At 45.2% G+C, this 22,333-nt stretch overlaps 4 protein-coding genes across 6 annotated transcripts; 2 read left to right on the forward strand and 2 right to left on the reverse strand.

Moving 5' to 3' along the window:
- Nucleotides 1–1,863: 1,863 nt before the first annotated feature.
- On the reverse strand, nt 1,864–7,273 carry ogfod1 (2-oxoglutarate and iron-dependent oxygenase domain containing 1). Of its 2 annotated transcripts, XM_088938883.1 has the most exons (13): nt 7,033–7,273; nt 6,631–6,779; nt 6,415–6,461; nt 6,212–6,312; nt 5,935–6,051; nt 5,746–5,837; nt 5,291–5,419; nt 4,659–4,772; nt 3,509–3,588; nt 2,998–3,218; nt 2,573–2,701; nt 2,214–2,272; nt 1,864–2,044 (listed from the first exon to the last, which is right to left on the reverse strand). In XM_088938883.1, exons 1-13 carry the CDS (start codon nt 7,196–7,198, stop codon nt 1,883–1,885), a joined length of 1,566 nt encoding a protein of 521 aa, XP_088795009.1. In that variant the 5' UTR covers nt 7,199–7,273; the 3' UTR covers nt 1,864–1,882. The 2 variants fall into 2 exon arrangements, with proteins under 2 accessions (XP_088795009.1, XP_088795010.1); XM_088938884.1 differs by lacking the exon at nt 5,291–5,419 and having other exon boundaries at nt 7,033–7,272.
- Nucleotides 7,274–8,609: 1,336 nt separating this feature from the next.
- On the reverse strand, nt 8,610–13,881 carry nudt21 (nudix hydrolase 21). Of its 2 annotated transcripts, none has more exons than XM_088938700.1 (7): nt 13,562–13,881; nt 12,689–12,889; nt 12,096–12,159; nt 11,611–11,700; nt 10,756–10,831; nt 9,215–9,329; nt 8,610–8,930 (listed from the first exon to the last, which is right to left on the reverse strand). In XM_088938700.1, the coding sequence occupies exons 1-7, from the start codon at nt 13,678–13,680 to the stop codon at nt 8,909–8,911; spliced, it is 687 nt and encodes a 228-aa protein (XP_088794826.1). In that variant the 5' UTR covers nt 13,681–13,881; the 3' UTR covers nt 8,610–8,908. The 2 variants fall into 2 exon arrangements, with proteins under 2 accessions (XP_088794826.1, XP_088794825.1); XM_088938699.1 differs by having other exon boundaries at nt 11,611–11,715; nt 13,562–13,877.
- A 2,747-nt stretch (nt 13,882–16,628) lies between these two features.
- LOC148817355 (leukotriene B4 receptor 1-like) lies at nt 16,629–17,585 on the forward strand. Its single transcript, XM_088939234.1, has one exon. The coding sequence runs from the start codon at nt 16,629–16,631 to the stop codon at nt 17,583–17,585; it is 957 nt and encodes a 318-aa protein (XP_088795360.1).
- Nucleotides 17,586–20,731: 3,146 nt separating this feature from the next.
- Nucleotides 20,732–21,763, forward strand: LOC148817356 (leukotriene B4 receptor 1-like). The gene has a single exon (XM_088939220.1). The coding sequence runs from the start codon at nt 20,732–20,734 to the stop codon at nt 21,761–21,763; it is 1,032 nt and encodes a 343-aa protein (XP_088795346.1).
- Nucleotides 21,764–22,333: the final 570 nt, after the last annotated feature.

A 22,333-nucleotide genomic window follows, 5' to 3' on the forward strand; every position in this document is an offset into this window, starting at 1 on the left:
CGGCCTTCGGAATTAGGAAACCACAAAGTGGTTCTTCCATCTAGGGCACATACTGATCTTTTTCTGACACTTTCACCTTTTTTTGCAATAGCAGGGTTTTAAACTTTTTTTTTATAAATGGTCTGAAAAATAAACACCCCAGTACTCAAACTGTATCTCGCGTCTGACCTAGGACAGACTCTCCGCCGTGAGCTGAGCCCCTCGGAGGTGACAGGTGCTGCCTTGAGGACTTTGCTTTTCAAACCCAGTAAGGATGCACCCTTTGTTGCCCGGCCTTTTATTTTTAATTCTGAAGCCCTGAAGTAAAGGAAGCGCACTGGAGCTGGACTTGCACGTACAGGAGCTGCAGTCCCCTGGTGTGACAGGACACACGGCGCCGCAGGAGAACGGACCGCAGGGCTCAGTGGACACTCCTGCACCCGCAGTGCCGCATTAGGACTCAGAGCCCAGACTCCAGCGAGGTGTGTTCTGCTTAAACTGGGTCAACATCATTTCGGAAGCGCAGAAAATATTTCAATTAGCACCTACTTTGTAAAACCTTTTGTACAAAGGGTGTCGGCCTTAAGAGGGTTTCTGCTTTTAAGAGGTAGGCAATTTGCAGCAGCTGGCTTACACTGTATGAAGCATTTTTTTTAAATCTCAGAACACAACTGCACTCTGACCCTGTATTAATCCATTCCAAAGTGGACTGGCTTGCATGGCCTCCTCTGAGTGGGGCAAATGGGATTCTGGCTATTCAGTTGTTGATTTATATTTTTCTTGCACGAATGTATCTTTGTATTTAAATATATATTTCTAGAATACAATCCTATAGCAATATAACTTTTGTAATTTCAGTATAAGGTTTCAAGGAAAACTACGTTTATAGACTTCAGATTTGAAATAAGTACAAGACCATATTTTGCTTTTTTGCACAGTGTCCATATTCTACCTGTATACTGCGATTTTCTTTGAGTGCCAGATACTTTCATTGTGCAATAAGAAGATCCTTTGCTGATCTCTTCTCCTGACTTCCCATCATGTCTACGAGGATGACTGTCACAGTATAGTTTAAGGCTCAAGTAAAGCATCAGTTATTTGCAAATGTCATTTGCTGGCAGGAAGAGGGCTCAGTGAAAACAAAGGCATTGCACTCAACTGGCAGTGTGGGTGGCAGTTCAGAGGTAATCTGGGCTCATTTAGACGCCCACAGAGCATTACTTTTCTGTAGGACTTGGGGTCTGTTTAGGTTAGAACATTTCTCACTTGTATCTGATTGAATGATTCATTTTTGACGTTATGTAAACACAATACTGTGCAATACTGCTAATTGGTGAAGGTTGCAATAAGGTGACCACTGGAATGTACTAGCACTGAGGGATCACCAGCCAACAATGTTTCAAACAAATTGCACTAGGAATGCAAATTTAGTCCTAGTAGGTTTATCACAGTTAGCTCTTGGTTATGCCTCTGGAAGGTATTTTGGCTTGGTATGAAATGGTTGCTTACGTGTGCTTTTTTAAAATCCCACAACTGTTTGACAATTTGTACAGACTGGCCTCCCTGAATGTAAAAGAATGAAAGAAGGTACGAGTGGCTTTCATGTGTAATGCCATTTTTCAGAAGCGCGATCAGTGCTGTTACAACATATATATATAATTAAATTTTTGTGTAGAAGTAGCAATCCTGTGTTTAACTGACTTCATCAACAGCTGAGAAATGTAAATATTTGTGCAAGAGTCTACTGCCAGGGTGTTTGAGTGTATGACATAGAAAGGATTGTTTTTTTGCAGGTTAGGCTGTGCTCTTCAGCCCCAGCCTCTATACTAGAGTAATTTTACTGAACGTCATGCAGGGCCCTCGAGGAATGAGCCCACGCGGTTCTGGATTTGTGTCCTTTATGTCACTCGTAGTACACGAAGGAAAAGCGGTAAAAGCTCTGTGCATGAGGACTTCGTGGAGGCTCTCCCAGGCTGCGGTGATTGATATGCTTGACGAACCTCAGGGTCTCCTTGTCTCTGTACACCAGCCCAAGGGAGTTGTTCTCTGGGAATATCGTAAGGAGCTGGGAAGTCAGATGAAGAGAAATGTGAGTGAAGGAAGGTCAGCGGTGTGGTGCTCCGGCCCACCTGACCCACTTCACTGACGGAGCAGAAGCCGAGAACCACCCAGTCACTATCCACCCCCCCCCAGCCCTGCTCTGACCCGCCTCTCTGAGCGCACGGCCAGCTCACCTCCTCATCCTCTTCGCTGGCAATGTAGGATGTAAATCCTCCGAACTCTGGCTGCCAGTCTGAAAGCAATACACAACATGACTAGAAACACATGCTTACAAGTCCCCATCTCCCTCCGCTGTCCTACTAATTACTATTTAATAGTAATAAAGCTTACTTTGGCTGAAACTTTTATTCAAAGCGCCTGGCACTGGCACCCATTTATACAGCTGGGTGTTTCAGTGGAGCACCTTGCTCAGAGGTACAACAGCAGCGACTCTCCAGGGATCTGAACCCACAACTCTCCAGGTACGAGGCCAGGACCCTGCCCCCTGCCCCCTGAGCCACGTTGCCACCTTGTCCTCTGAGCACACACTCACCCTCGCAGCCGAAGTGCAGCAGCAGGTCCAGGGCGAACTCGGAGTTCTCCAGGTCGGTGTCGTGGATGAGGGTGTAGTCCCCATGGCTCCAGCGCTGCAGCTCCCCCCGGCAGACGGGCACGCCGGGCTCTGGGGACAGGAAACAGTTGCTTGTTAACTCTGATCTTCCCTCAGTGGAAAGGAGACTCGAAGTCATCACACACACCAGCCACTCTTCTTATAAAGCCAGCATTTGTGATGATAATAAAAATAATAATTATAACTAATAATTGCTTACACTTATATTGCACTTTTCTGGACACTCCATTCACCAATGTGCAGCACTGAATAGTGCACGCAGAATATTGTAGGTATCTCGGTCATGCAGTCAGTCCAGTGCACCTGTAGCAAATAACTTGGGAAAAGCAGCCTAGAATCTCTCTCACCCTCGCGGCTTCCTTCTGGTTGAACTTCCCGTTCAGCCCCAGCCGGCTGCCCCTCATCGTGTGCTCCGTCCTCCTCGTCCTCCTCGCTCCCCGAGGCCAGGAAGTGCAGCTTGAGGCCGGTGAAGTTGGACAGCAGCAGGAAGAAGGGTTCCGAGGACAGTAGCTCCCAGCACTGGCTCACACACGGGGGCAGCACAGCCTCCTCGGCCAGGCTGTAGCACCTGCACACAACACACACAGGGGCTGCCTGTCTCACCTGCACACAGCACACACAGGGGCTGCCTGTCTCACCTGCACACAGCACACACAGGGGCTGCCTGTCTCACCTGCACACTGCACACTGCACACTGCACACTGCACACTGCACACTGCACACACAGGAGCCACCTGTTGTACATATAGAAACTGAGCTGGGTTCGTTGTGTGTCTCAGCATTCAAATTAATACAAACTCTCTCACAAAAAGACCACCTACAGCCCCTGGCGTGGAGCGGCTCTCAAGCAGTATCTACCTCTTGTTGGGAGGTCCCCTTCTCACCCACTCGATGTCTGTCTCTCGCAGAGCGTCGTTCACCATCTTAAACTTCTCTTCCTGCAACACAGCGAAGTGTTGTTTCAGCCCTGAGTGCTGTGCAGGACAGGCCCAGAAAGGCCCAGACCAGCGGCGGCCACTGGCTCGGCCTGGCAGTGACCCATCATGCCTTAACTGAGAGGCTCGCAGCAGCACTGCTGTTTGGAACCACTTTCTACACTTTTTAGACTCACAACAAAATAACAGAAATCATAGTCCAGTTTATATCATCTCAAACAGAAACCCGGCAGAGGCTCGTGACACAGACTGGCAGCGACAGCAACTTTGCCGCAGCTCTGACAGAAAGTTGATAGTGATGCTCAATAAGGCCAGTTGTCAGACTCTAGCTGTTAAGATATCACTGTTGTGCAGTATAAATAAATAGCTGTTTTTTTACTATGTGAATTGTATTTATTTAAATGTTTAAATTTCTAATTGAAAATCCATACACAGTTCAGTCAGAAAACTGAAAACAATAGGCCTGATTATCTCATCCAGCTAACAGTTTGAAGGAAGAAAACTATTAATTTTGGCCTGTGAGTGTAGGACTTTCCATTAAGCCCAGGAATAGCCTGTAATGTTATTTATGTTCATTAAGATTCTAGAATTTCCTAAATGCTTTTTTTCTAGCACACTGTACAGTTATAACCAATATTTAATTATATATACCAACATCCTGCTTGCCTTTTTAAACACTGCAGCCCTTTTCACAGCTAGCTTCCAGGAACTGTCTCACAATACATCATTTATGTTACCTTATGTAACATATTTTATGTCTCTGCAATCTGCATGTAGTACTTCGCACTGGCCTTCATTAAACGTCTGTGCGCAATACTTAAGGCACAGCTCCTACAGCCGATGCAAAGAAAAGAAATGATCTACATCTGCACACATCTGCAAGGCCAACACGCAGGAAGGAGCTGCACTGCACAAACAGAACCATTGAGGTTCTCCACTACTTCCAGTGTAACACAAACATCATGTGTCCAGATAAATGAAAAAGATTTGTTTCCTGTCTGTTTGATTTAAGTACTGCCATTGTAGCCAATTACCATTTTTCTATTAAAAAAAGTAGGGGAGAAGATGCTCACCTTCAGAAAGTTTTTCAGGAGGATCTCAGAAGTGTCCTCAAACTCCTCCTGTACCTGGGCCTGGTACGCCATGTCCAGATACACTGGGTTTATCCACTCATACAGCAGCGCCTCCTGCAGAGGGGAGAGACACGCGGGCCGAAGGCATGAACTACGATCCAGGGCTCGCTTGATAAAACACTGAATGCACACACCCGAGTTTTTCAGCTTAGCATGAATAATAACTTTTCATGCATGAGTTTGGAGCAACAGTCCTCTGGTAGGAAAGTTCTGCAGTTCGGTCTGACTGGTTCAGAACGGGTGCACAGCTGCAAGACACATTTCACACTTGTCTGGACCAAATAACTGACACACTTCCATCGTTTAGATTGTCGCATATGATATCAAGATAACTGCAGGCTCAAACGGCCTGTAATCTCATTCTGAACCATCAGCAGTGTGTCTCATCCCTGCTGTCCACACTTTTTAGCTCTTGTTCCTTTTACATCCTGAATCTCTTTCAACCATTAAGGGAACAAGAAAACCAGAATGGACAGCTTCAGGCCTGCGTGCCTGGTCTCTGCTCTAACTGCTCCGTTGTGCCACACTGCTCATCCCTGTCCTCTCTGCTGGCGGGGGGAGGCTGCACTCACGTCCCGTGGGCGGTGGGGGCTGCGCGCCAGCGGGGGCTCCAGTTGGCGCGGCGGTCTGTCCAGGGAGAGCCCGTGGAACCAGCCGCTCACGGACAGGCGGCCCTTTCCCTGCGAGAGCACTTCCGAGACCTGTGGAGGAGCAGGGGGGCGGCCGTCAGTCAGAGCGGAGCTGAGCGGCCAGCCCGCCGGACCCCACTCTGGGCGTCACCAGGGTCTCCGACTTAACACGCGGATCCACGCACTGAACAACCTCCAGAGTCGCTCCTCTTCACCACAACAACCCATTCTGAGCATCCCTCAGCAGAGAGCTGGGTGAGATTCTGCGATCAATCAGCTAACGAGCAACCTAATGAGCTAGAGAGGTTCCCACGTGCTTCCTCCCCTGCACTGTGCCCCTATCCCTCACGCTGCAGCTGGGCTGAAGGGAGACATCGAGGAGCGAGTCCACACCTCACCTGGTGGAAGGAGACTGGCGAGACCTCAAACAAGACTAAGGTGTTCCATGAGGGCACCAAGGACTTCACTATCTGCTCGGGCTGATAATTCCCTGAAAACAACGAATACAAAAGCGATGGAAAACTGCAATTCATCCCCCAGCAGATTTAAAGCCACAGCCAAGTGTCCCCGGGCTCTTGGACTCTTACTGTCTGTGCTGTACAAGTCCAGAGTGCCTCCGTCACTGCTGTCCCAGGGAGGGACCAGATAGAGGATGAAGGCTACCCTCCTCCCTTCCAGCTCGTCGTCATGGCACAGCAGCACATCTGCAGGGGACACAAAGACTCGGAGGAGGCGGAAGACAGACGCAGCCCTTCCCGAGCCCAGCGGCTGAGGATCGTGACAGACCGACTCGCTCTCACACACGCTCTGTCCTGCTCCAGCCGCCCAGGGCACGCGCGCGCCGGGCATCACGACCCCCCCCACCTGTGTACTCGTACTGGGCACAGGAGATGTCCACGGTGGCCTCCAGCTCCACCTGCAGGACGTCTGACAGCCAGGAGCGGAACTGCTGGAACAGTGCGGACCTGAGGAAGCACACGGGCAGACGGGTCACGTCTCCAGCAGCTCCTTGGTGCAGCGCGTTTTCACATGGGTTACAAACTCACTTCGGAGTGCTCAGAGCTCACCTTAAACTGGCAATGTGGGCATCGTTCCTCTTCTTCAAGTCACCCGACTGTAAAAATTAAAAACAGGACATTTTAACTGCTCAGTCCTCAGAACCTGACAAGCAGACATAGATTCACAGAAAAACAGACATGCAGAGTGGCTTTATCATCCCAGTGTTTGAGTCTGTTGTGGGCACCACAGACCAGCGCGTCTCTATGTACTCCTCTTCTTTGTACCTGTTTGAATTTGTACAGGTCGTTGGACTTCTCCTGGAAGCTGAGATCCAGAAGCTCCTGCTGAAGACCCTCCATGAAGCTCTGGCTCTGGAGGAAGTTGCGGATCACGCAGTGCGGGAAGGGCTGGCAGTCCAGCTCGATCTGTCCCCCTGCCGGAAAAAGCAGCGGCTTAGAACTGGGCGCTTTACAGGGCGAAATGAAAACATTAAGCTGCGCACTGAAAGCAAAAAGGTCTTATCCTAAAGCTAAAGGGTGTCCATAAGGCTGAGAGGTGTCCAAGTCAACGTCACCGATAATAACGCTGTAGTCCCTATGAGATATACGATAGTGAACTGCTGGTTTACACGGTACACGCAGTTACACAGTGCGCTCCGGACACCGGTGCCAGCCAGCCGCACTCACCATGTGAAAAGCACTCTTTCTTACTCCACGCCTCCCTTGCTCTGTCTTTAACCTCCGCGTCTTCGATCAATTTAAAAAGCTCCGCTGACGCTTCTCGCCTTTCCTTCTTTTTCTTCTTATCCCGATCCTGTGTCTCATCAACCTGTTGCCTTCTTTTCGAACTCATTCTCCAAGTTCTATCGTCCTTTCACACGGAGTCCAGCAAGTCGCAGCTTAACCGCATCACATTTGGAGTTACAGAAAGATACTAAGAACTACAACACCCACAATCCACTTCGGCAGCGTTTGGTAGCATTCGCAAGCGCGATGGAATTAAATGTATAGCTTTATAATTTTAGATGTGTTCAATCATAAAAAATCCTACCAGCCTCAGTTATTAGACACGTGCAGCCTCTGCACACTTCCATACTAATAATGATACTAAACATTTAATTTGACTGCCTTGTCTTTCTCACACCTGAAGAAGGTTCCACGGCCGAAACCTTGTTTTCTTTTTTTCAGCATGGAATAAACCTATTACTTGTTCCTTTGCAGCCTACGCATGCTGACGCAGCTCCCCACCTGAACATTTAATTTGATTAATCAGAATGGATAAAACATATTATTTTTAATAAGGCTTTTATGGTGAGTTAAATGTGTATTTAAATTGTTAACGATGTCACTGAAATTTCTTTCAAGCATGGTCACACTTTTAAACATAGGACACCTTATGGGTCTATATACAGTACATCACAAATGAGTGATTTTCAGAATAAGACATACGGTTATCTCACTTACATTTTCTTTTAAAAAACATAATTTTACTGTAAAACCCATGTTTATGTAATGTGTTGTGTAATCAGTCATGGCCTGCAATTTTTCAGTTTTCAGATATTTTTCACAAGTCAGCATTCCAAGTGCACAGCATTTAATGAAGCTTGAAGTGCAGACTTTAAAGGGTAGTTTCAGCTATTATCGTGCATTTGTTTACCTGAATTAATATAGGGTAGTTCAGGAGAAGAGATTATTAGATTTTGTAAATACTGACATCTGTTCAGACAGCTGTTCCTTTCTTCCATGTTTGGAATGAATATGTTTGGAATGCTCACATACCACTATCCACTTTTTTGTCTGCTGTCCAGTGCCTGAATTACAGCAAGGTTCCAAAATGAGCTAGTGTCACGATGACTAGGAATGAGTCAATCCTAAATTAACACTGTGCTGGTAGAAATGGAGCTCAATGATAAACACCTGCCAAAGCTGATGGCTCTGGTGCCAACACAGGAAAATGTGGAAAACGGGCAGGGCTTGAACATCCGTATCTACCAGAATATTCATACCAAAATCCTTTAATAAATGTCGACAGTAGCTACGGCCACTGAAATAATTTCACATGTGAAAATATTTAGCAACTTATAGTGCATCTAGACTAACCAAAATAGCGGATAAAATTTGAAACTGCCAACAAGGAAAGGCTATTTTATTACAAAAACACATGACATTCATGTGCAAAAATAGGATAGGTCAAGCTGACATCTTTAAACAATCCACTACTGTACACAGACTTGGGAGACATTTGTCAAAGAGCATAAAAAAGATTTTGGGTCACCAGGGAACAGTTTTAATGAAGTATAAAAGTGATAGCAACACTAAAAAAATAAATGTTTGAAAAGAAAAAAAAAATCTCCCACTTCATTTATAACAGTTGACATTTGCTTTAATCACGTCTATACTAATTCCTTAAAACAAGACATATCTCTTAACAGCTGTAACAAAACACTGGACAAAAAAGTCTGGCAAATCCACAGAGCCCTCTGCCGGGTCACTCTGCTCCTTCTGAGGCTGCGCTCACAGAGACAGCTCAATCCCTCGCTGGAGCCAGTGGACAGGAATCTCCTCAGTTATAAATAAAATTGAACCTGCAAGCAGAAATAAATCAACGTATGAGAGCCCACACACAGCCTCAACCATGCAGATGAGACAAAACATCAGCCCAACCTGCCACATTAAACCCACCAGGATAAAGTTGGAGCTAAACGTATATCAGGATATAAACAAAAAACAATTGTAAATATACCAAGAGCATCATCAAAGCAAAACTCAATGTGACACAGCATGTGTCTGAAGGGTGTGGACATGATTCCTGTCCGTAATGGAGAAGACTTCGGCCGTACCTACTCCCCTAATAGAGCCCAGAACTCACCTGCTCAGAAGCTGTGGCAGGCTGGAGATGATGGGGCCGTAGCCGGGAGCATTATCGTACAGCTCAAACAGGGGAGCAGCCACTAGCTTGTAGTTCTTGGGCACGGCAAACAGGGCTGCAGCAAAATATTTTTTTTTTTACTATAGACAACAGTTCAGTTCAATGCTTTATTGCCACAACTAACTGCATGAAATTTGGATCAGTGAGCTCATACAATTAAAGACATACAATACAAACATATATGGCATAGAGCCAGTAACAGAATGCATCCACCCAATACATTCACACACCAGCAATAAATTAATAACTGACACAGATAACAGTGGGGGCTGATGGAGTAACTATGAGCTGTGCAAAATCTCAAAAGTGCAAAAGTAAAACCTTTGAACACTCATAATCAGTACTACATTTTGATCTCATTCCATTTCTTGAGTTTAACAGCTACGAGCAGAAGCAAGATCATGCCAGAGGATCTTAGATCTTAGTACTGCCTTTGACACGGTTGACTACTCTGTTCTGGAAACTAAGGTTGAGTTTGAGGTTGGCTTATGTGAAACCGTCCTTAAGTGGTTTATGAAACTAATCGTTTTCATTATGCTCAAATATCTAATAATTGTACTGCTTCGTCAATATCACCAGTTCAATTTGGGGTACCACAGGGATCAGTGCTGGGACCAATATTGTTCTCTCCAATATGCTGCCGCTAGGTAGGATAATATGAAAACATAATATTAACTTTCATTCATATGCTGATGACACTCGAATATGGATTTCGTTTACACCTAACGACAACTCGTCTATTATCACTTTAGTTAATTGTTTGGTTCTGTTGTTTGGAGGCAACAATACTGATAGGACTACTATATCTTCAGCACTTAATTCAGAGGATTTTAAAATGTGCCTCAAAGACTCAGCATGTAACCTAGGCGTCATATTAGACGCAAGGCTCTTGTTTAACTCTCATGTTAAAACAGTATCAAAAACATTCTTCCTACAGTTAAAAAATATTGCAAAACTAAGGCAGATTCTCTCCACTCAAGACACAGAGAAATTAATACATGCTCTTGTATACAGCAGGTTAGACTACTGCAATGCCCTACTATCAGGGAGCACCCATCACTCTTTCAACACCTTACAGCTAATTCAGAATGCAACAGCTAGAATTGTTACTAGGAGCAGAAATTACAACCATATCCCCTATACTTAGCTCTTTTCATTGGCTTCCTGTCAGGTATTCATTTATTCCTTTTTTTAATTGTATAAGTATGTTAGCATGCCCAAAGGGGTTGGGCAGCCAGTCAACCTTGGGCCCCTAGAGGTTTTTTCTCTCCTTACTAAGGACTTTTTGGTTCCTCTCCTCCATTGTCTTCTGGTCTTTTCTGTTCTGTATTCACAACATTTATGGTCACATGCTTTGTTAAGTGCCTTTGGGCAACCTTGTTGTGAAAGGCACTATATAAAAATAAATTGAATTGAAATTGAGAATCTCAGCTCTGTAGCCATCATCCTCAGGTCAGGCAGCAGAAGCACAAATCTCTTACCCTTTTCTTGCAGCTGCACAAGGAACAGCTTCTTGTGCTCCTTGGGTTTGGTGATGTGAGCTGGAATATATGGATACTGCAAAGCAAAACCAAAAAGAGGATGTGAACAGACTACCTTAGCGTGGGAAGAGAAGCTGGTACAAGAGTTACAGCAACTCAGGGGAGTCAGCACACAACATACACATACACACAATGCTGTACAACATTTACAAAACATCTGTGCTTCCAGCAGTCTATGATTGAATATGCATTGTAATAATCCTCACACAAGCCAGAAACAAAACTAAATAAGAGATCATAGTAAAACTTTACATGGAAAGTAGATAACTTTTCATTTTCTTAATCCTTCCAGTATTCACAGTATTCTTGTATAGCTGGAAGTAGACATAAGCTACTCAGCCATGCTACTGAAGCTGACACGCTGGTTTCTTTCGAGAAACGACTGGATGAGCTCTTCAGATCAATTATCTACTAACAACCAAACAAGTCTGTAGGGCCAAACAAGGGTCCTCTCACATGCAGGGGCGGAGCGGTGGCTCTGTAGCTAAGGATCTGCGCCTGTGGCTGGAAGGTTGCCGGTTCGTATCCCACAGCCGGCAGAGGAATCCTATGCCGTTGGGCCCCTGAGCAAGGCCCTTAACCCCAACTGCTCCAGGGGCACTGTATAAATGGCTGACCCTGCGCTCTGACCCCAAGCTTCTCTCCCTGTCTGTGTGTCTCATGGAGAGCAAGTTGGGGTATGCAAAAAGGCAAATTCCTAATACAAGAAATTGTATATCTTATCTTGTAACTTTCCCTATGTTCTCAGCTGTACTTTGTGTGCATGTGTGTAGGCACTTAAACTGAAGAACTAACCTGCGGAGGCTCAAAGTTGGGTCGCCACCAATTGCCTATGCAGTCATCAATCACCCAGTCCTGCTGGACTCCGTCCTGACGTCCCAGAATCTGGTGATTAAAAAACTTTTAAAAACTAATTGCATGTCGGCCAAAAAGCAGCAGCACAAGTATTTTAATGAAACTGATGAAAAAACACAGTAAACACTCACACATCATAAAAAACTGAAAAGAATGGATTTCTCCATTTACACTGTGAGCAGACTCAGTGTGTGTAGTGCTACACAGCAGACAGAACATGGATGTCACAAAAGAAAACACAACCTGCTTATAAATCAGTGCTTAGCTATCACAGCCTCAGAAGCTAACCTAAATGAACTACCACAGATAATGGATTTTAAACTTCAAGCAAAGTAGTGTACTATCAGAATACCAATCAAACAGAAAGAAACCTGTGTAAAGAGATACATTTATGACAGACATGAAATTCTTTACTAAATCAATACCTCTGTCATAAGGCGCTTGAGTCCTTCCACTTCATCTTCCCCTGGGTTTAATTCTCCACCCGGTCTGAAAGACAAAACAATTCAATGAGCCGCAGTAAAAACAACACACACCCTGCAACCATTTCAGACATAAAAACTGCAAGCAGGAGTCAGTTGAGAGAAGCAGAAAATTCAATTTGAACACAAGCCAAGATAAAGACATCAGGACACAAGAAAGGTTGCAAACAAGGGGTCATGTGGTCCTTCTTGCTTGTGTGGCTGCTGGTCAGATGGTCCCGGAGTGCACACGAGGAGCCGGCCTGAACCACCTGGCAGGCAGCTTACTCCAAATACCAGCTCCTGCATTTGTCTCCTTCATTCCACCTGACCCTGGTTTTCCTTTCATTAAGCTGTCAGTGATCCCTTGGCCTAACTCCGTCAGCACCTTAGAGCAGTCTTAATTCTTCACTTCACCCTGAATGCCTTGTCCTGAGTTAACTTACCACCTAGATAACCACGGCTTCCTCTCCTGGAGGTCGTAGTTCAGCGTTCCTACTCTCAAGCCTCATAGCCAGGAGGTCACACACGCCACCCCGGCCCTGCTGGATACTCACAGCTTGAAGAAGGTGGTGCCCAGCTGCAGCAGCAGCACATGCGGCAGCCTGTGCTCATGCACGATCAGAACCCCCTCCACCGTCCGCCGCATCCCGATCTTCTCAAACTCCTCGCGCATCCGCTGGAACCGTGCCGCCACTGAGCTGTCCTTCTCGTACAGGGGCTCCTTCGTGCCAAAGGTGTAGTTGGTCAGTGGGTACCTGCAACAGAGAGTCTCAGTGAAGCAACTTGGCGACAACACCCGCTGCAGGAGCCCAGAGAGAGAGCCCCATCCAAGGTTTCAGCCTGGTAGTGTACTGGTGCTACACGACATTTTCAGCACTAGTGTTTCCTGCGACCCTGTACTGGATAAAGAGTGAGAAAATGGGTGAACTGTAAGATCATACAGGCACCACACACTAGTTAATCCAAACGCAAGAAACTGTCAACTGGACGAAGCACCTGAAAAAACAGTAAGAACAGAAATTCAAGACCCCGAACCTGTCGCATTTAAGAAACTCAGAAGGCAATATTCTTTATTGACTGGCATTAAACTGGCACTCCTACATCTTGAGAACTAATTTCCTCGTCCTGCAGCCTTAAGTCTTAAGTCTTTTTCGTCATTATCACACAGTCAAGGGAAACATTTTCAAAACACACCAGCTGGCTCATCCATCATGTAGCCTGACCACGCAAAGTCGTTTCATCTCAATACTGAGTTTCTACGCCACTGTTCAGACAGAAAGCAAGTTCCATTGCAAACTTAAGTCGAGTTCTTTACAGAAAACAGCATAGCCAAAAAAAGAGACTAAATACTAAAAGATTTTTCGTTCAGTTCAATGCTGTGCAAGATCCGCGACACACAACGATAAGGAAGTAAATACAAGGCTCACAGGTTGATGGTGCGCTCCAGGGTGAGCGGCTTGGTCGGCTGCGGAATGTATTTGTTTCCGAACTGGGTGACTCCGCGGGGCCAGCCGGTCTGTGATCGGTTGGGAGGCACGACCGACATGATTCTCCTAAAGCCTGTTAATCCCCACAAAAAGCAAAACGGTGGTAAAAAAAAAACACCGCGAAAAATAAAGACTAAGGACCCTTTCTCCAAAGAACTCTGTAAACGTAAAACAAAAGAAAACAGAATTGCACCGAACAAATAAATTCCGGCCACAATCACACACACTCCCTCCACTATCCACAAACAACTACATCCGGGACAACAAAGAGGCCCGTTTCCGTTTTACGACAGACTCCGGCTTTGCGACAGAAGACGTCGCTGTATGGCTACCATTGTATGATAATTGAAATTAAAACAGAAACTTGCGGTAATGAATGTGATGTGCGTTTCTAATAAGAATCCCGCAGTTCGTTTGTTGAAGTTGAATCTGTAAAACCAGACAGGATTATTTGTATTTTCTGGTGAAAGCATCTTTGAGAAGATTTACCTCTGTTAAGTAGCAGTAGTGGGTCAGTAATGGGACAGTAGTGGTTAATTTAAATGACATTTTTATTGAACATGCTATTTGGTAGACAGCTTTATCCTGATTGTAAATGGCACCTTGAATGTGTTACTCTGGGATATGGGCACGGTATTTCTTTAGTGTTTAATGTGGCAACCCTCAATGGGGTGTTATTAGGGCAAGATGATGCTGCAGAGAGCTGACGGTTCTTTGCCCAAGTTCTGATCAGTGATTTAAATAACATAATAATTATAATTCCTTACACATATTTAGTGCTTTTCTACACACTCCACTCAAAGTACTACACAGGTAATGGGGACTCCCCTCCACCACCTGTGCACAGTGTGCAGCTCCACCTGGATGATACAATGGCAGCCAGAGTGCACCAGTCCGCTCCCCACACACCAGCTCTCAGTGGGGGGGAGAGAAGAGTGATGAAGCCAGTTCAGAGACGGGGATTATTAGGAGGCTGTGATTGGTAAAGACCAATGGGAAATTTGTCCAGGATGCTGGGTTAACACCCCTACTCTTTTCAAGAAACACACTGGGATTTTTAATAAATACAGAGAGTTAGGACCTTGGTTTTACGTTTCATCCAAAGGACGGACCCCTTTTTTTTACAAGAAAGACTGCAGGGTGACCACCCCCTACTGGCCTTACTACCACTTCATACCTCAGGCTCATACTTGCTTAGTTTCAATGGCCTGTCAGTGGTGAGTTGCAGGGTGATGTGACTGCTGGCTGTATGTTATCCAGACCGCTATTCATCCACCACTTAAGGTTTGTGGTGAACAGTAACCAAGTGAACACAGACTGTAAGTGAATGAATTTGTCAAAATAAGCGTTCCCCCTGTTTCCACCGGAGGAAATCTGGTGCCTGGGTTACTTGTTACAAGTGCTGTCACAACCCAAATGTCACTGGCTGAAAAGTATGCCTTTCTTTTAATGGGCTCTGTTAAATAATTACATGGATATGATATTATCTTTCAAACTAAATGAAACAGTTTAAAAATAACAAAAATGTTGATTCCTGTAACATACTTAAATATTAGAATGAAAACTATTTTCAACACAGTCTGCCTTCCTGTGGTCAGAATCAGTAAGCAGGTGCTATATGTCTCTGAGTGGTGGGCAGTGTTGGAACACAAGAGTGAATACAGGTGAGAAGAGGACTTCCAGTCCCTCTTGCTCACTGTGTGTGTGAACCCCGGAGCCTGTTTTTTGACATGCAGATACAGTAAGTGCTGACAAGACTGAGACACAGACTGTGAGGAATAATAGTATATTTGAAGGAACCACACAGATGGCTAAACTGTGCACTCAGGGCTACCCGTACGAGCCTGCTCACCTGTGCTCACCTGTGCACACCTGTGCTCCAGCTGCTCCACCTATGCAGAAGAACTTTTGCATTGCACACAATTGAAATAGAGAGCTGTGGATAATTACCTGAAAAGTGTAACAATCACCCCCTTTCATCTTTACAAGCTTCTGCAAAATGTCACAGAGGTGAGATTTCCAGCAGATTCTGCAACTGGCAGTGGTTTGTAGGGATTTGGTTTAATTAGGGGTGGAGGTGGTGGGGGGGGGGTGTATTGTATATTTGACAATCCTGCATATGTGTCCTTTGATAAACACCTTTCCGGTATATAGTGTGTGTGTTTTGTGGCAGGCAGTCATTGTGAATTGTGGGGATAAGTATTAAATTGTTCCTGCCAGTCCATAGCATTTTAATCCTGCTTGGCATATATAAAGTCGAAGTTCGCCTCCTCCCTGTAAGACATACACACACATTTCAATGGCCAGAGACAACTACTGCATGTCATGCTGGTGATTCCTATTAAGAGTGAAACATGGCTGTTGAAAGTGATATTATGCAAAGTGAAGAAGGAATTGAAGTCTGTTTAGTTGATTCTGTTATTTTAGTGCTCATTAATGTTAAATCCCAGACTTATATATGTCCATTTTCATCTATTAATTTTCAAGGATTATTCAGTCGAGTACTGTAACCTGGCAGACAATGGGCACAAGGCAGAAAATACCTTGGACGGAGGTTGCCAGTCCATCACAGGGCACACACACTCCAACATGTATAAGGGGCAGGAAACCATTGTGAACACCACGCAGAAGGTACCCCAGGCCAGATTCTATGTCTGTTATATGAACTATTTTCTATTGTCACTGCTAATCTCTCATTGTGTGCAATAAGGCTTGACTATATTTGGCAATTTCAGAAGCAAAGATATACTTCCCTTTTCAGATTCTGGCCATAAAAAATGATATAAAAAAATTATTGATTCTTCCTGGTCTCTGCTTTGGAATAGAAAAATAGCTTAAAAATGTCAAATTGATTAAATTGAAAATGAAATTTCAGTTTATTTTCAAAAATGTAAAGTTACCATGTTTATCTGTCTGAGCTGTTCCGGCTCCTCATTGCGTAGAGGCTTTTACCAGCTTCCTCAGCCAGCTGACTGTCAGTGTCTCTCAGCACTCTGGTCTTCTCACAATGCAGCAGTCCAACAGCACAGCCTCTAATCACACCCAGGGAGCTGTGGCCCCCAGTGTTGTCCTGGGGCTCTGCGTGGTGTTGGGGGTCCCCGGCAATGCTGTGGTGATCTGGGCTTTGCTCACCAAGCTGAGGAGAGTTACCTTCACAGTGAAGCTCATGCTGAACCTGGCCATCACCGACCTCCTCACACTCATCACCCTGCCCTTCTGGATCTACGCCTTGCTGGCCACCTGGGTCTTCGGAAGTGGCTCGTGCAAGTTCCTGTCCTATGTCATCTACTGCAGCATGTACGCCAGCGTGCTCAGCGTCACCCTGATGAGTGTGCAGCGATTCATCATGGTTCTGTACCCTCAGGCCAAGCTGAGGCTGCGCCGCAGGGGGGAGAACGCTGTGCTCCTGGGGATCTGGGCCCTCGCCAGCCTCTTCGGCAGCCCCATGATCAAAGTCCGGGACGTGGTGGAGGACAGCAACTTGCAGAAGAAATGTTTGCCCAGGACATACAGCTCAGACAGCGAGAGAGTGGTGCTCCTGTTGCTGGAGACACTTCTGGGGTTCGTCATCCCTTATTCCATCCTGACCACCTCTTACATCTGCCTCACCAGGAGGGTGAAGCAAACCACCTTCGCCAGCAGCACGAGGCTGGAGAAGGTGGCCACTCGGATCGTGGTGGCCTTCTTTGTGTTTTGGCTCCCCTGCCACGTTTTCAATGTGCTCAAAGTCTGCGCCATCCTCCTGAAGACTTCCAATATGGACGCATCTGCAAAGCTGGAGAGTGTGTGGGAGGCAGGCAACAATGTAGCAGGATCTCTGACGTTCCTCAACAGCTGCCTCAACCCGTTCCTGTACGCCTTTGCCTCACATAGCCTCTGGAAAGACGCCCAGGAGAAGGGTGTGCTCACAGCGCTTTGTCTTTGCGATGGTGACCATCTCAGCCAACAAGATGAGATGACCTAGTACAGCCAGGTGCTTCTCTGCAGTCTGTTTCTGATCCGCTTCCAAAATATTCAGAACTCAGATGCTGAAATGATTTGCATGGTTAGAAATTGAAACAAACTTCGCACTTTTACACCCCTCAACAAGGAAATGAGTATGCATTTTATGAAAACAATATACTTTGTGACATGGAATAAAATGAGCTAGAGCCTGCTGTACCCTGCAGGTGAGTCTGTGCAGATTGGAATTGTTTTCATTTACATCAACAATAAGGGCTTCAGTTATAATACTAAGTGTTGTAGTTACTGGCTTGCATTGACTGTTTTTGTTTCAGTTTGATGTTAAACCCTCAGTTGTAATTTGTCTCATTTGGAGGTTTAGTAAAACAAAGGTAGTAAATCTTTCGTGTATTTTAGATTTCATGATTACTTTTTATTTAAATAAATCTTAAGCTAAATCTTATGTTTAATAGAATAGAAACAATTGAAACAGGAAAGCTAACAGTAAAGTATATAATCCCAGTGTTAAATATTACTGCTCCATCAAAGAGAAATTGGTGATTTTTTTTTTGCTGCTATCTTTTGTCTTAAACACTGTTAGAAACTAGACCAGAAGTAAATGAATAGGGTTGATTGTGTTTTTTGTTTCCTGCATTTAGGCTTTGACTGATTTGGGTTGGATTGCTAACTGATTTCCAAAATGCTGTATTGTTGTATTGAAAACAATTTGCATATTGTTTTATCTTTACATTTGCAAGTAACTGTAACCTGAGCAAAAGTGAATTAGATCTTTGTTGCTTTTTCCTTTTATTTTTATCATGTGATTTTTTTACCTTCTTCAACAGGAGATTACATTTTTTCCTCTTCCCTTTTTGTTTTTTTCTTTTTTGAAAATTATGGAAATCTGGACTACAAGCTTAACAATATTAGTGTTACTTACTAACGATGGAAGAGGTTATTGTTTTTACTGCTGTTAGTTTCCTACCAGCCTAATACTTTATGAAGTGTCTGTTTAATGAGCAAAAGGAAAAAAATACAGCTATCAAAGATATTAGCATTTTAGATGAATGTCTTCCTGATTTGTATGTTCCGCTGATGTATCCCATGAAGGAATAAAACATATACAGTATATATGTATTTCTCCCTCTACATTACCTTCGCTTACTGCCTTGTCTCTCTCACACCTGAAGAAGGCTCCACGGCCGAAACGTTGTGTTTTCTTTCTTCTTTTTGCAGCATGGAATAAACCTATTACTTGTTCCTTTGCAGCCTACGCATGCTGGCGCAGCTCCCCACCTGAACATATACAGTATATGCTTGAGGGAAGGCTGAATCTATCTATGAGTGAATATATGCACATGGTTTAGGGTAAAATAGGATTTATAGCAGGACATGGTAGGAATCAAGTGCTAGAGACAGAAATTACAAAAAGCACTGGACAGCCCATACCCACCCTCAAAAGAAAGAGAGCTGTTCTCTGACTGCTGGATAAGTAACCAAGGTCCACTCTCCGAGCCCAGCCTTCACTAGACACCCTGGGAATGATGAGACTAAGCCAGTGAATTATCACCACACCGTCTCACAGAGACCCAGGGAAAGATATTACACTGAAAACCACAACTGCACAGTCATGAAAAACAAACTTCAACTTGACTTTATCATGAAGCACTGAGAAAAGCAGTCACTGACAGAGCTGGGATCATTTATTACCCTTCTTCCCCAGGGGAACAGAGATTCTCCCGCTGCCTTCGTTCTAAACAGCCTCCCTGTACAAACTCAGTGTCTTGAAGGGGTCTGTGCAGGGCATTACACTGTTTGCGCTGGAGTAGTAGCTGATTAAGATGAATGTTGGAGTTCACAGGGTTGCCTTTTCAGAACTGGCCTTCCTCCATCGCTTGAAGTTTTAAGATCATGCAGAGGTATCCAAATATTCCTGAAGTATATTGAATAAATGCACTGAAAACGTGGAAAAAAATAGCTTCATTAGCACGGTGTCTTATTACTTTCTGTTACTTTTCGAAATTTCACAGTGAGTCAGAGCTAGTCACATTATACACCTGGCAACAACATGGCAGGAGCATTTCTGAAACAATAAAAATGAATCTAACAATGAAAACAAACATCCAATATCAAGCTAGGTATACATTTTAATAGCCAGCACTACCTATCCGTTCTTATGCGTTTATGGAGGAGGGTCCTTTCACAGCAATCTTGAAATTCAAATGTGACGTGTCTATTTCTTGATGTGGTGAATTCAGCTAAGCTCAGAAAACTTGCTACAGTTGAACTGCCCTTCTCAGTTTTAGTTTTTTGAAGTATAAACTAGAAATCCTGCCTTCAGCTCGACTGAACCATTTTTTGATTGTCCTGTATGAGCTTAATGTTCATCTCCAAAATGGCTGTAGTTGTTATGCAGCTGTCTGTGCACTTGTACAGTAGCTCTACCTTAGTGTCTGTCTGTGCACATGTACAGTAGCTCTGCCTTAGTGTCTGTCTGTGCACATGTACAGTAGCTCTGCCTTAGTGTCTGTCTGTGCACATGTACAGTAGCTCTACTTTAGTGTCTGCCTGTGCACATGTACAGTAGCTCTGCCTTAGTGTCTGTCTGTGCACATGTACAGTAGCTCTGCCTTAGTGTCTGTCTGTGCACATGTACAGTAGCTCTGCCTTAGTGTCTGCCTGTGCATTGCCCTGCAGGGCTCAGCGGAGCTGAGTTTTCATCACAACGGGCAGGAGGCTCACTGGGAGCCAAGGCAATATAAGAGGCTTGTGGCAGAAAACCCTTTGGATCACTTTTCCACTTCAGGAGAGTTTTGGTTCTTCTAGACCTTTTGTTCTTTCGTCTTACCTCTTTACCCCTGGTTTGTGGTCCCCAACAACTTCAGTAATCCAGTTCCTTTAAAAAAAACAAAAAAAACATGTTTAAATGAACCGATGGTTAATTTCCAGAGAACAATGGCTTTCTTAACCATATGCAAATCTTCTTTCTGGTGAGGCTTTATCATCATACAGAATGCTTCAACCGCACGAGGTTTCATTTGTACAATGAAAAAAAAATGTACAATAGGCTTTCCTGTTCTTAATCAGCGTTCAGATTCCGGCTCCTCATTGCATAGAGGTTTTTGCCAGCTGACTGTCAGTGTCTCTCAGCACTCTGGTCTTCTCACAATGCAGCAGTCCAACAGCACAGCCTCTAATCACACCCAGGGAGCTGTGGCCCCCAGTGTTGTCCTGGGGCTCTGCGTGGTGGTGGGGGTCCCCGGCAATGCTGTGGTGATCTGGGCTTTGCTCACCAAGCTGAGGAGAGTTACCTTCACAGTGAAGCTCATGCTGAACCTGGCCATCACCGACCTCCTCACACTCATCACCCTGCCCTTCTGGATCTACGCCTTGCTGGCCACCTGGGTCTTCGGAAGTGGCCCGTGCAAGTTCCTGTCCTATGTCATCTACTGCAGCATGTACGCCAGCGTGCTCAGCGTCACCCTGATGAGTGTGCAGCGATCCATCATGGTGCTGTACCCTCAGACCAAGCTGAGGCTGCGCCGCAGGGGGGAGAACGCTGTGCTCCTGGGGATCTGGGCCCTCGCCAGCCTCTTCGCCAGCCCCATGATCAAAGTCCGGGACGTGGTGGAGGACAGCAACTTGCAGAAGAAGTGTTTGCCCAGGACATACAGCTCAGACAGCGAGAGAGTGGTGCTCCTGTTGCTGGAGACACTTCTGGGGTTCGTCATCCCTTTTTCCATCCTGACCACCTCTTACATCTGCCTCACCAGGAGGGTGAAGCAAACCACCTTCGCCAGCAGCACGAGGCTGGAGAAGCTGATAACATGGATTGTAATGATGTTCTTTGTCTTTTGGTTACCTTATCACATATTCAACCTGCTGTACGTCTACACTACTTTGAAGAAAGTGTCCACAGAGGGCACGTCCTTGGTGGGGAAAGTTTTGGAGGTGGGCACCAACATAGCCGGGTCTCTTGCTCTGGTCAACAGCTGCCTCAACCCATTCCTCTACGCCTTCGCCACGCACAGCGTCCGCAGGGGCATCAAGACCCAGAGCTTTGTGCAGTGCTTCAGGCGGGTCTGCAGTTCCAAAGGCGGGGACACCCTCACGCAGGACTCTCAGAATCGCGCCCAGGCGACAGGGCTCTGTGTGCGGGCCAGCTGCCAGCCTGACCAGGACAGCTGCGCTCTGAGGTGAAGCTGGGCTTTCTTGCTCTTTTTGTTTCTGCATTAGCAGTTTCACAGGACTGGAGTGTAGCAGCTGAGACAGGGTGTTTATGCTAAATATTTAGCCATTTGTGTCTGTTGTCTGGCATGAGACAATGCTGAAAAGCTCTGGATCAGCTGTTTTGTGGCTTAAGGTGTAAATGGGGGAAGATAGGGGGTACAGTCCAAGACCTGCTCTGTCAGAGCACAGGGAAGAAGTATATCAAGCAGGGCAGAACAGACATCTGACCTTAAAAAGCTAAGACTTTATATTGAGATTTTTTTCAAAGGGAACCCAGCACTCACTCTCCTTTTTAAAGGAGTATCATCTGCTAATCTGGTGATTTACTCTGATACAACACAAGAAAATGAACAGGGGATTCAGAGAAAAGGCTTTTCATCAATATTTATTAGAGAATAACAGAAAATAATGATGTAAGCATTTGCTAAATTTAGAATTATTCTGTCACTGTTTTATATACAGTATATATTTGATGGTGATAAGTATTTCAATGTCTAGTTTGAAATTAGAGTCCAGTGCAATGTTTGCATGTGCAGTTTA

This window comes from Atractosteus spatula, chromosome 21 (assembly GCF_055471065.1).
Source record: "Atractosteus spatula isolate fAtrSpa1 chromosome 21, fAtrSpa1.hap1, whole genome shotgun sequence".
NCBI classification, from domain to species: domain Eukaryota; kingdom Metazoa; phylum Chordata; class Actinopteri; order Semionotiformes; family Lepisosteidae; genus Atractosteus; species Atractosteus spatula.

Excerpts from the sequence above, each read along its gene's own strand:
- ogfod1 (XM_088938883.1), bottom strand. The coding sequence starts at position 7,198 with ATGAGTTCGAAAAGAAGGCAACAGGTTGATGAGACACAGGATCGGGAT. Across the intron at positions 6,313-6,414 it reads GCCCACATTGCCAGTTTAAG|GTCCGCACTGTTCCAGCAGT; the intron begins GTGAGCTCTGAG and ends GTGCTTCCTCAG. Across the intron at positions 6,052-6,211 it reads TGCCCAGTACGAGTACACAG|ATGTGCTGCTGTGCCATGAC; the intron begins GTGGGGGGGGTC and ends TGTCCCCTGCAG.
- nudt21 (XM_088938699.1), bottom strand. The coding sequence starts at position 13,680 with ATGTCGGTCGTGCCTCCCAACCGATCACAGACCGGCTGGCCCCGCGGA. Across the intron at positions 12,160-12,688 it reads GGCACCACCTTCTTCAAGCT|ACCGGGTGGAGAATTAAACC; the intron begins GTGAGTATCCAG and ends TTTGTCTTTCAG. Across the intron at positions 10,832-11,610 it reads CCAACTTTGAGCCTCCGCAG|TATCCATATATTCCAGCTCA; the intron begins GTTAGTTCTTCA and ends TTTGCTTTGCAG.
- LOC148817355 (XM_088939234.1), top strand. The coding sequence starts at position 16,629 with ATGCAGCAGTCCAACAGCACAGCCTCTAATCACACCCAGGGAGCTGTG.
- LOC148817356 (XM_088939220.1), top strand. The coding sequence starts at position 20,732 with ATGCAGCAGTCCAACAGCACAGCCTCTAATCACACCCAGGGAGCTGTG.